General features: G+C 42.2%; 1 protein-coding gene across 1 annotated transcript in view; it reads left to right on the forward strand.

Annotated features, from left to right (window-relative positions):
* The window catches only part of ANO2 (anoctamin 2), a 239,517-nt gene that overhangs the window by 21,040 nt on the left and 204,385 nt on the right, over nucleotides 1-14,092 (forward strand). Inside the window, exon 3 of the mRNA XM_073567770.1 lies at nucleotides 1,139-1,594. Coding sequence (XP_073423871.1) covers nucleotides 1,139-1,594 — 456 coding nt within the window. The remainder of the gene's footprint in view (nucleotides 1-1,138; nucleotides 1,595-14,092) is intronic.

Below are 14,092 nucleotides of genomic sequence, written 5' to 3' on the forward strand. Positions count from 1 at the left end.
TTGACATAACATGTCTGAGAATTATGCTGATGCTTTTAATACATTGCGTTTCGCAGATTAGGTATCAGAAATCAACGATTTGCCAGATCTATGTCTGTAGAGGTTGTTTGGGGAAACAGAGCACTATGCATGAATATACAATGGGCGAAACATTCATGTGTTTGATAAAACATTTTTTAAGAAATTTTTTGGTCAATTTTTTTCTGTGTGGCTCTTTTTTCACGATCTAACTAGTGTTGGATTTAGTACAAGTTATAACATTTCCACAAACCTATGCACTAGTGGTTCAACAGAGGTGCATAAATAATACTTCTATACAGTATCTAAACAACAGTACCTTGACCATAGTTTCCTTACTGTACTCATTAAAAAACACCCTTAGAAAATGGACTAAAAAAATGGTGTTCAAATCAGCAGTCAGCTTCTCCTTAGGAGATATCACACCATATTCAACATGTTTCAACATTTTCAGCTGTGGTCGGTTGGGGGAAGCCCAAAATTAATGGTGATCTCTGTGCAAACACCTCCCTCTTGTAATCTAAATCTAGTTTGTGGTTTTACAGATCACCTGAGGAGTGGTAAGTTAGATTATTGAGGTCCCATCACCGATTTTGGGATGCAATAGCGATATCGCTATCGACCGCCCCCCCCGCTGGCTATCGTTGATCGCGCGAGATCTTCCTGGTCCATTTCTCGTCGTCGGCTTCCTGTTGGCGCCGAGGAGCGACTCCATGGTCACGGGAGGAAGTCGTCAGCAGAGCTGCTGTCTGACGGGTAAGTATCGACCGCAGACCTCTGCTGCATCGCTGGTGAGGTCTGCCTGTTTGGCAGCTCACTAGTGACCATTTATCGATGCACCAACGATCCTGACCGGGTCGTATCGTTGTCGGGATCGCTGGTGCATCGCTAAATGTAACGGGACCTTAAGTCTTCGCCTTGATGTTTTCACATCTTTATCTCAATGGGGCAAATTCTGCTTTGGCTTCTTGCCATAATGTGAAGAATGTAGACGGGTCTGGGTCCTGTTTGTTTATTGGTTTCTACTTTGTCACCCAGGTAATATTCTGGATCAGTTTTCTGTTTGTGTATTTTTGTCCCACTGGGATTTACTCATTACTTCTTATTACTTCTCACCCAGGTTGTTAACAATTATGTGGATGGAAACCAGCCCATCAAACAGAGTGGTATGCATTTTGGGGACGGTAAAAGAAAAGTGGACTACGTCCTTGCCTATCATTACAGGCACCGTACTTCCCACCACAATGGTTCCCCCACAAATCACAGACCTCCAGCTGTTATTGTTTCCAACGGGAATTCGGTGACCCCAGAAGAAAATGGGAAAACACCCCCCGAACAGCCTCTTCCAGGAGAATTACAAAATCAGCAACAAAAAGTGCAAGACCACAATCAACAGAAGCCACAGAACCACGATCACCAACATTCTCAAAATGGAAACTCTTCCTGCAATCCACATGAAGTGGTTGTGGTGGAGATGAGCCACCATGATGCCCTTGAGGAAGAGAAAAAATGTCAACGAGAGGAATTTGAACATAACCTCATTGAAGCTGGACTCGAATTGGAAAAAGACCCTGAAGTAAGTAAGGTTTTTCATGCAGAATAACAATTCTACATGGCAAGGCTGAGGCTACCAACGTAGTGTTTATGTTTTTATAAGTCTGTTGAATCAGTCAAGTCTCAGGTTCAATGTGATAAAGGATCCAAATCAGTCGTGGTTCCATGTTGGTAGTGCATCTAATGAATTTGAAATACTTCATTCTTGCTCCATCAGTTTTAGTATTTGTCCCATGATCTATCAACATTTTAGTCAATAGAATCTTGGAAGAAAAAAATAAGATCCACATCTGGATTTTTTAAAAATGTTCCTGTGCTGAGATAATCTTATAAATGTGCCCCTGTTGTGTACTGTGTAATGGCTGTGTCTTACTGTACAGGAACATGGTTGGCGCCAACCACAATTTCTGGCAATGGGAGGAAACAAAACAGTATACAAAAGGGATGGCATTGGATCACAGTTCTATGAGGTAAAACATTTACCTGCAATTATTTCCAGCACTCTCAGCTTGCCATAAATCAAGTCAGTGACATATGAACTCAGATGAAATTGGAGCTTCTACCTCACTGACTTTATTTAGGATTAGCTCAGGGAACTGATGACATGGCAGAAACACTCACTCCTGTGATAAAACAGGCAGGATGATGTTTTTGCTTCACAGAAAGCAGTAGCTTGCAGCTGATTCTTTCTGTGAAGCACATTACCCGACCTGTTTTATTACAAAAGAAAATGTTACTGCTGTTTCTTCAGTCCCTTGAACTCATCATAAATCAAGTCAGTGAGGTAGGAGAGCAGGCTGCCCCTGTGTTAATCTGTCACTGACTTAATTTATAATTAGAGATGAGCGAATTTGATCGGGTCCTTGCTTATTCAGCAAGCTATAGCGCGGGAGCCCAGATGCATGGAGCGCACCGGCTGATCAGCTGTTAGGCTCTGCAGCTGCATGTGTCGCAGCTGTGTCACAGTCACAACACATGCGTGTGTTGGGTTATCCATGCATGTGTTGGGACTGTGACACAGCCGCGACACATGCGGCTGTGGAGCCGAACAGCTGATCAGCCGGTGTGCTCCATGTATCCGGGTTCCCACTATAGCTTATAGCTATAGCTTGCTGTATAAGCAGGGACCCGATCAAATTCGCTCATCTCTATTTATAATGAGCTCAGAGGGCTGGAGACATGGCAGAAACACTCAATCCTGTGATAAAACAGAAAGGGAAATGTTTTAACTCACAGAAAGAATCAGATTCGATCCCATTTGTTTCCTTTTCTGGCCAGGAGCAGTGGCATGTGCCGATCATGTTCCTGCGTGGTCACACACACAGCAATTGCATAGTGCATAGGGAGGGCATATCTTGGCACAGGAACATTAAAAAAAAATCCAATTGTGAAAATTATTTTTATTACAAGTTGTATTGATTAAAATGTACTTTTTTCTTGGCAGAACCCCTGTAAAGTACCTTTTACATGGCTTACATGGAATCATAATGAAATAAATATGGGGCACAACAGTCTATTTTTGATGAATATAATAGATCTTCTTTTGCATGTATTGTGTATACCAGCTTTGATTGATGTGTTATTTCCGTAATTTCTACCATGTTGTTCTTCCCCATTGATATGTTTCGGTTACTGCAGATGACAATTTCTGGCTTCTGACTTGCAAGGATTCAGTGTTTCATGAAAAATTCCATACACTACTCTGAGTCCTATATAGGAACTATATACAATAAGATGATGCTATCCTCTATCTAATACAGCAGAATATTATGGTATTCATCGTCATATTATAGAGTCTCTACGTATCCTGTGTGTTATATCTTCATGCTGTTGACTTTCAGTGTATTCTATGTGAGGTATACTGCATTCTCATTGTATCCTATATGACGTATACAGTAGAGTTTAAGTGCATCCTATGGGATGTATATTGCAGAGTCTCAGTGTCTCCTATGTGATGTATATACAGCAGTCTCAGTGTCTCCTTTGTGATGCATATACAGCATGAGTGTGATTTCTGTAACGACAGCTTTAGCTCTCATTATACCCATAATGGGGGCTCTGGGTGTCACTAATGTGGGGAGGATGAAGAGCAGGAGGTCGATGTCCCTACTTGGTGGGGTGGGGGGTTCTGGATTTGACTTGCCCTCGCTATCAGACCTGAATTTGGCTCTCAGGGTAAGAAATGTTGGGGACCACTACGGTAGAGTGATCCTCATCTCTATAATATATCAATGTGTCCTGTAATCTCTGAAAATGTGTTGTGTTGTCCTCCTGATACTGTTCCAGAAGAATCCAAGTTTATTAGTAGATAGTTTCAGGAGGCGAAAAGCTTCATAAATCTCCAAAATGCATCTTCTGAGTTACCCAAAATTTGCAAATACTTCTCAAAATTCTAGAAAAGTCGGAGAAAGGAAATGTACAGATGTAGGGAGAGACCTTACGACTTCACATCTGCTGAATATCTCTCATACACATCCTGCTGAGCTGTAAATATGTTACATGTTCTGCGTAGTCTTCTCCGTCCTCCGGGAGTGCTTGCATCATTGTGCAGCCTGTTGAGTCCCAGCTGTGCAGCCGGCCACCGCTGCTGATTGATTCACTTAATCACATGGCTGCTGTTATTTCCACAACAAACATAATAAGGCACGGTACATAGATGTTATGTGTCCTGGATGTCCTTCATTATGAATGATTATTTGTGCCACTGGAAGGGTATATGCTAAATGATAAGAGGAAGCCAACAAGCAATGCTACCTTGGCCAGGTGAAGCAATGCCTAGCTATGTCTCTATTGAAACAGTTCCTAAGTCGCTAAAAAAATATGTGGCCTCTCTAAGGGTATCCTATTGGATCTGGCTCCTATCAACTTCCAAGCTGGGGAAAATTATGGCCATTGAGAATTTTTGTCCCATGCAAGGAACCTTACTTATGCCCTACCAAAAGGACATATGTTCAGGGGTTGTCCTAATATGACACAACCATTTTAAAAAAAAATTCTACAATAATGTTACAATAGACAAATGACTAGTTCTAAATTCTATTCACTAGCTTTGGAATGTTGGTTAAAGGTACCAATAGAAGATGGGTGATGGACATTATCTCCATCACCCTCCTTTCTGTAGGACATTTGGTTCTTTCTTCAGTCATGTATCGTCCGCAGTCGTACAGTGTTACCGAGAACAGGTCTATGTATTTCTTTATCCTTTAGTGCCAATGGGCCCACGTTTTTCCAAACCCCTTGGTCATTGCGCTACTTAATCTGTACAGCTAATGATCCTGCTCTTATTTTGTTCAATCCTTGGAGAAGACAGTGACTGAAGCCTAATTAATCCATCATCTGACTACCTGATGTTTCCGTTACTTACAAGAAAGTCTGATTTCCTTATTTAATGGAGGTCTAGCTTTGCCTTCCTGGGAGTTTTACAAAAAACGATATAAATATTTAAGTTCCCAGTGGATCATTGCATGACCTCCCTACGCCTGCTCGGTAGTGGCCTCTCATCCAGCCAAATCAGTTCTCCTGCTTTTCCTTGACGAGGGGAAAACATCTCAAAACACATCTGTAAATAGAGCTTCTGGTTTGGCTTCTTATTCTAATTCACGTGGCAAGACCCTTTAAAGGGTCGATATTGCTGTTTAAGATTGTTACATCTAATAAGTGGCAGCCATATTGGGTAATCTTACCCCCAATGAGAGCTATTCGGAAACCTCAAGTGGCTCTCACTTGAGTTCCAGCTCCCATCATTCACATAAACGAGCTGATTCTTTGTGATGGATTGTTCGCAACTACTCATTATTACTCAGCATTTTCTCTTTTCTCTTAAGATCTTATAACCCGCTTGGTTAGTGATGGAGTCAGTCTGAACTGGATTGCCCTCTACTTGAGCCCCACAAAAGCTATGGGGTCTTTCTGCATGGCATGTAACTGATGAATATCTTGTTTTAGTCAAGTTTGTAATTTTTTTCAAGTATGCTGGAGATGAGTGAATCTTTTGGAATAGGAAGTCGCCAGCTGCTCTAAAATTTGTCAGAAATTCAATTTCAGCTAATCAATTTGACAAAAAATGGAAAGGACAGAAAAGCCTCCAATTGACTTGAAAAGACGTGCATGTGTGACTGAATTGTGACTGAATTGCAGTGGCAGTATAATCATGTTGATGAAACATATAGCAGCTTCCAGTGATGCGTCCATTCCTGGCGCTGCCTCACAGATACAGTGACTCTCCCGCCTCACAGACACAGTGACTCTCCCGCCTCACAGACACAGTGACTCTCCTGCCTCACAGACACAGTGACTCTCCTGCCTCACAGACACAGTGACTCTCCTGCCTCACAGACGCAGTGACTCTCCTGCCTCACAGACGCAGTGACACTCCTACCTCACAGTCACAGTGACTCTCCCGCCTCACAGACACAGTGACTCTCCTGCCTCACAGACGCAGTGACTCTCCTGCCTCACAGATGCAGTGACGCTCCTGCCTCACAGTCACAGTGACTCTCCTGCCTCACAGACACAGTGACTCTCCTGCCTCACAGACAGTGACTCTCCTGCCTCACAGACGCAGTGACGCTCCTACCTCACAGTCACAGTGACTCTCCCGCCTCACAGACACAGTGACTCTCCTGCCTCACAGACACAGTGACTCTCCTGCCTCACAGACGCAGTGACGCTCCTGCCTCACAGTCACAGTGACTCTCCTGCCTCACAGACACAGTGACTCTCCTGCCTCACAGACACAGTGACTCTCCTGCCTCACAGACACAGTGACTCTCCCGCCTCACAGACGCAGTGACTCTCCCGCCTCACAGACGCAGTGACTCTCCCGCCTCACAGACGCAGTGACTCTCCCGCCTCACAGACGCAGTGACTCTCCCGCCTCACAGACACAGTGACTCTCCTGCCTCACAGACACAGTGACTCTCCTGCCTCACAGATGCAGTGACTCTCCTGCCTCACAGACGCAGTGACGCTCCTACCTCACAGTCACAGTGACTCTCCTGCCTCACAGACACAGTGACTCTCCTGCCTCACAGACACAGTGACTCTCCTGCCTCACAGACACAGTGACTCTCCTGCCTCACAGACACAGTGACTCTCCTGCCTCACAGACACAGTGACTCTCCTGCTTCACAGACACAGTGACTCTCCTGCCTCACAGACACAGTGACTATACTGTCTCACAGGCACAGTGACTCTCCTGCCTTACAGACACAGTGACTCTCCTGCCTCACAGACACAGTGACTCTCCTGCCTCACAGACACAGTGACTCTCCTGCCTCACAGACACAGTGACTCTCCTGCCTCACAGACACAGTGACTCTTCTGCCTCACAGACACAGTGACTCTCCTGCCTCACAGACACAGTGACTCTCCCGCCTCACAGACACAGTGACTCTCCTGCCTCACGGACGGAGTGACTCTCCTGCCTCATAGACACAGTGACTCTCCTGCCTCACAGACACAGTGACTCTCCTGCCTCACAGACACAGTGACTCTCCTGCCTCACAGACACAGTGACTCTCCTGCCTCACACAGTGACTCTTCTGCCTCACACATGCAGTGACTCTCCTGCCTCACAGACACAGTAACTCTCCTGCCTCACAGACACAGTGACTCTCCTGCCTCACAGACACAGTGACTCTCCTGCCTCACAGACACAGTGACTCTCCTGCCTCACAGACACAGTAACTCTCCTACCTCACAGACACAGTGACTTTCCTACCTCACAGATGCAGTGACTCTCCTGCCTCACAGACACAGTGACTCTCCTGCCTCACAGACACAGTGACTCTTCTGCCTCACAGATGTAGTGACTCTCCTGCCTCACAGACACAGCGACTCTCCTGCTCAACATGCACAGTGACTCTTCTACCTCACAGACACAGTGACTCTCCTGCCTCGCAGAAACAGTGACTCTCCTGCCTCACAGACAGTGACTCTCCTGCCTCACAGACACAGTGACTCTCCTGCCTCACAGACACAGTGACTCTCCTGCCTCACAGACACAGTGATTCTCCTGCCTCACAGATGCAGTAACTCTCATGCCTCACAGGCACAGTGACTCTCCTATCTCTCCATTTATGTTAAATATATATTATTCTCTATTCTTGGCACACTAATCTGTTTCACTACTGTGCTGTCATATGCAGTATCTGTACAGTTTCGTCAGTAATTCAATGCTATATATACATTTTTTCAAAATCTTTATGGAAAGCTGTGAACTGTGATGTCCCACCACTATCCATATTCACCATAAATGGCTGCTGCATTCCTTGCCTTTGCTTTTATCCAGGCTATGATATATGATAAATGATAATCTCACTTAATTGTGCTATATTATGTGATATGATAGCTGCGAGGCATTATGGAGACACCAGGCTCACCGTACCTGTGGTCTTAATCCTATCCTGGTTGATGCAATTTTCTGCAATATGTAAAATGGCAGTGGCCATTTTAGGCGATTCTTGCGACTCAAATCACATATTGTTTGATTTCTCCAGTTTCAGAGAATTACTTAAAATTTAACACAAATTTTTGTATATATCAAATCAATCTGTTCATCTTCAAAGCGTACCTATCATTAAATTTCCCCCCATTCGCAATTTGCACTAACTTTTACTTTCAATTAGTGGGGATCTGGGGCCTAAGACCCCCACCATTCGCGAAAAAAAACAGTTTGGAAACTGGCAGCCATAGCTTAGTATAAAGTCTTTGGGTCTATAAAACATAAGTGCAATGAGGAGCTGAGTGCTGCTGCCTGATAAGCTATGATCTTCATAGTAGTTTTATTGAGTGATTGGTAGGGTTTCAGAATGCAGACCCCCACAGATCAGTTGCATAAGAAAGAGGACATATTACATAAAAGAACAAATCAAAATGCTAGATACACTTTAAGTAAAACTTTTTTAGGGTTAAATGGGGTGTTTTATGGGACACAAATTATAGGGCGCAACGGTCGACGTCATGCTGATTGACAGCGACTTCCCGCAATTAAGAAGCGGGGAGCCGGCTGTCAATCAGCATGACATCATCAGTAACATTCCCGTCAACAGAGCAGAGCATAGGCAAAAGACGTTACTCTGTCGACATGATGTCAGCAGAAGCTGCAGAAACACCGGCAGGAATGGAATGTGCCCGCTCTGTGCCGGCAGACATCTGAGGCAGGCAGAACAGGCATTTAGTTAGCAACTACCTGCCTGTTTGACGCCAGTCTACAAAAAGGCAATTCGCATCTCGATCAACTTGGTGTCTTCTTCAACTCTTTTGCACCCCCACCAGACAAGTATCCCAGTCATGGGCCGACGTACCATTCTGTTATAACTTACACAACTTTTTGGGGTGTAAATTATGATGAGTTTATCATCGTGATTGGCTACGACCTGTCCCTCCTGAGCTCTGCTCATTTCTCAAAAGGTTCGAAGAGATGACCTATACTGGTGTAAAAATGGCAAAAACTCGCAAAATTATTATTGGGCAAACATTTAGCGACATTTTAACCAATTTTAGACCAAAAGTCTGGCAAAAACTGATTGTTGAAAACAGGTGATAAGAAAAGGTGAATATTACTTCTTCAATTAATTCTAACCCCTTAGACGGAGAGCTGCTCTGTTGACGTAAGTTGCCGACAGTAGCTGTCCGTGATCACTCTTGAGCCAGTATCGGCTAGAACAGACAGGTTAGCAACTACCTGCCTGTTAGTTCTTAAGCCCATAGTTAAAAAATAAAATTTTTCACTGTCACAACCCTTTCAATATTTTGTAGTTCTTGATGAGAGGAACAAGTATGGTAATGTTAGGTGGCATCTCTAGGCTTCTGATTGCAAAATATAAGAAGTTCATTGTGGGTTCGAGAGAATGACTCCAGACCTCCTGGGCTGCAAAAATTGGACATTTTGAGATAAAATTTTTAAGGTTGATAAAGTTCTAGTTGTAAACCACAATGCAGTGCCAGTTCTGTTACACATCAGACAGCAATGGCATTCAATGTACCTTGCAAACCCATAATGGGGTTTGAAGGGTTTCACCGAGAGGTTTGAAAAAAAGAATCCAAATGGGACGAGGTAATGTCCATGATAAGGTACTTTCCATGGAGGCCTCATGCCTAGCGCATCTAGGTCTTCAAGCAATACAGTAGGAGTCCTAGTCTTCTTATAACTTTGAGTGTGAAGGTATAAATCAGTAAACACTAAGTTCTCCTTTAGCTTTTCTAAGCTTCTAGAATTTTATCATTTAAAGGAGTTTCACAAGAATAACTTTTTATTGTAAAAATGTATCTCCAATGCGGCCTCAAGCAACTTTGTAATTTACACCCTGTCAAAATTGTTTTCCGCTGTTGACATGGTCTCCCGTTACCTTGCCTGGTTTGTTCCTGTTCATGCTCCAGATCATGTATCGTACATTGCCCACGTGATCTGTTTCCGGTTGAGTAATTCCACAATGAACATTGACATTCAATCATGTTCATTATCCGCCCCCGGCCCTGCTCCACACTGAGCATACGCGATCTAATACTACGCATGAGCGATCCAACACTGCACGTGCTCCTTTCAGCTCTTAGATGGTTTGCAGTGGATTTAGAGCTCTTTATTAAAATTTGAGGTCTAGGGATGAGATATTTCTCTATTCTAAAGGATGTGAAAACCTTTTTACTTAAAGGCAAATATTTTGAGGCTGATTTATTTTAATTTTTAATTTTTTTCTATTTTTTTCTGTCTTTTTTTTTTAGCTGATTTATAATGGCATCAAAGTTCATCTCATCTTTGATGTAGTCTGAATTTCCAAATATGTCATTTACTCGGCTGTGTTTTGCTGTTTCAATAAAAGCAGTGTTTTATCAGCAGGAGATTATCCCTACAGGACTAGGTGTCTCATGCCTTCTAGTCCAACCATGCCCCCAGCACTGATTAACAGCTTTTTGCCAATCAGTGGTGTGGGCGGAGTTGTATACAGCACAGCATTCTGCGTAGCAGAAAAAAATGTGATTCTAGCGCAACTGCTCCACTGAGTAAACTAACTGACACATCGCTGGAATCAGACCTCTGCCCCTACATCATTCTGCATGCAGATTACATGACAAAAACCTGATGACATATTCCCTTTAAGAAAAAAAAGTGAAATTGCATTTTCTTCCAGAATTCCCTTAGCTTGTTGTGATTCTTCAGTTGTTGTTTTCTGAGCCCATGGGAAGGAGATTCCCATTCTCCTGGGATACTAAGCTGGAGGTATTCACAAGACAGAACTGTTACTAAGCAAACTAAAGTCATTGCTCCTCCTGATAAATTTTACTCTATTATATTAGTATGTGATCACTAATATTGCTATTCCTAGTGTCTGCACAGAGCTAAAAATTGAGGTCTAGTTTGAGCAATTCCTACGTAAATGCCCCATATGTACATAGGTAGGTTTTATATATATATATATATATATATATATATATATATATATATATATATACATTATATATATATATAACAACTTTGAGGCAAAGAACTCTAAGACATTATCTGGGGTGAGTTATAATCATGCTTTATTATTCCATTTTAGCTGCACGTGCACTTTTATAAGTGGAGGGAGGGCAGAATGAGAATGTAGTTAGGGTACGGTCATGGGGAAAACATTTACTCCTCTGCATTGGAAAGTGCAGAGGGGGAAACGTTTGTCCCATGGCTGTACCCCTAACTACATTCTGGTTCTGCCCATCCTCCACTTATAAAAGTGCACATGATGGAATAATAAAGCATGATTGTAACTCACCCCAGGAAATATCTTAATAAGAAATAATGGGTTATTAATTAAATAACCAGAAGAATTAATTACTTTTGCCCCTTTTGGCTCCAGTTTGGGCAGATTGGATTAATTATGGATAGCATCATATTGTATTTACTTTGTCTTATGTACAAATTATAAACTATAGCATCATTGATAACAGACAGAGCCTTTGGTGGTAATTATTGGTACTTCACTTTTTTTTGCACTTTCGATTTTACTAATTTATTGTTTTTTTTTGCCATGATTATTTGTATCGGTTGAGGGACGTCTGACTCCCCTGTATGTTAAATCCGAGATTTCAGCTTAATCAATTGCTTTTATCCTTGGAGAAACATCCTTCACTATAATCTAGACCCAGAATTTTTTTTTTTAAATATCGCCCTTGATGTTTTATTTCCCCATTAGCTGTTGGTCAGTAACACTTTGACTATGTCATAATTTTTTACCAGCAGAATCTGTTTTTAGTAAATTTAATAGAAGTCAGACTGCATAAGAAAATTAGAAACATTCGCTTTTGTTATTTTCTCATTATCTGGTATCTCAATATCACCAAAGACAAACTGACCATGATCTAATATGCAGCAGTAAAGTCTTAAAGAAAAATATCCTAGGCTTTTATATACAGTGTGGGAGATAAAAGTAGCTTAAAAGAAGTCTAAATTTGGAAATAAAATTTTTCATTTAATGAATAAATTTTGTTTCCATCCCTGTTCATAGAATCATAGAATCATAGAATCATAGAATCATAGAATCGTAGAGTTGGAAGGGACCTCCTGGGCCATCTGGTCCAACCCCCTGCTCAAAGCAGGATTCGCTAAATCATCCCAGTCAGATGTCTGTCCAGCCTCTGTTTGAAGACTTCCATTGAAGGAGAACTCACCACTTCTCGTGGCAGCCTGTTCCACTCATTGATCACTCTAACTGTCAAAAAGTTTTTTCTAATATCTAATCTGTGTCTCTTCCCATTCAGTTTCATCCCATTGCTTCTAGTCTTTCTTTGTGCAAATGAGAATAAAGTTGATCCTTCTACAAAGTGACAGCCCTTTAGATATTTGTAGACAGCTATTAAGTCTCCTCTCAGTCTTCTCTTTTGCAAACTAAACATTCCCAAATCCTGCAACCTTTCCTCATAAGACAGGGTTTGCAGACCGGTCACCATTCTGGTCGCTCTTTTCTGAACTTGCTCCAGTTTGTTGATGTCTTTTTTAAAATGTGGTGCCCAAAACTGGACACAATATTCCAGATGAGGTCTGACCAAAGAGGAGTAGAGGGAAATAATGACTTCACGTGATCTAGACTGTATGCTTCTGTTAATACATCCTAGAATTGCATTTGCCTTTTTTGCTGCTGCATCACACTGTTGACTCATATTCAGTCTGTGATCTATTAGTATACCCAAGTCTTTTTCACATGTGCTGTCACTTAGCCCTATTCCTCCCATTCTATATATGCTTTTTTCATTTTTATTGCCCAGATGTAGTACTTTGCATTTCTCCCTGTTAAAAACCATTCTGTTAGTTGCTGCCCACTTCTCCAGTTTATTTAAATCTTTTTGAATCCTCTCTCTCTCTTCTCTAGTATTAGCTATCCCTCCTAGCTTTGTGTCATCAGCAAATTTAATCAGTTTACCCTCAATTCCTTCATCTAAATCGTTGATAAAGATGTTGAACAATACAGGGCCCAGGACAGAGCCCTGTGGTACCCCACTTGAGACATTCTTCCAACTGGATGTGCAGCCATTTACGACCACTCTTTGGGTCCGATCACTAAGCCAGTTATGAATCCACCTAACAGTTGCCTTGTCCATTCCATGCTTAGTCATTTTTTCAATAAGGATTGTATGAGAGACTTTGTCAAATGCTTTGCTGAAGTCAAGATATACTATATCTACAGCATTTCCTTGATCCACCCAATCAGTGATACCGTCATAGAAGGAAATTAAGTTAGTCTGACATGACTTATTAGTTAGAAACCCATGCTGACTCTGTTTAATCACTTCATTCTTATCCAGGTATTGACATACATGTTGTTTAATAATTTGTTCAAAGATCTTTCCTGGTATAGAAGTCAGACTCACCGGCCTATAGTTGCCTGGGTCCACCTTCTTCCCCTTTTTGAAGATAGGAACAACAACTTTGTAACTTTGTAGCATATTCTGCATGCTCCTATTCAATTCAGTCTTGTAAAAATCCTGCAGAGGACACAGAGGTAAAGCTCCTGCTGATCATCTCCATCTCCAACTGGTTGCGCTTTGAAAGCCCCGCCCCTTGCTGGACACTGGGGGGAAGCTCCTGCTGCAGCTAGTTGTCTTACAGCCACACATAGGACAGTGTGGAGGAGGTGAAATAGACAGAGAATATGAATATATTAATATATATTTAGACAGCTGGAAGCCGACTGTTAATCAGCAGGTTGACGGCTGTCACGCCCCATCAACATTTATAGAACGTAAGGAGGGAAGGAAAAAATGTGACACACAGACAGGTAAGTGACCAATTGTAAGGGACAAGTGTGCTTATCCCTTTTATTAGTGTAATAATTCACTTAAACGGGTATTCCAGTATTTTCTTATCGATGACCTACCATTAGTATCAACATCAAATCAGCAGGGTGGGGTTCTGACTACAGGCACTAACACTGATCATCTCATTAAAAGATCTGTACCATCCGTGGAGCTGCATTCACCATGTACTGGCCATTGATGTCATTACTAGCTGCCTCCTAAACAGGTGAATAGAAGAGAGCTTGCAGTA

Source organism: Dendrobates tinctorius, unplaced genomic scaffold (genome assembly GCF_039654945.1).
Source record: "Dendrobates tinctorius isolate UK_male_01 unplaced genomic scaffold, ASM3965494v1 ptg000020l, whole genome shotgun sequence".
In the NCBI taxonomy this organism is placed as follows: Eukaryota; Metazoa; Chordata; class Amphibia; order Anura; family Dendrobatidae; genus Dendrobates; species Dendrobates tinctorius.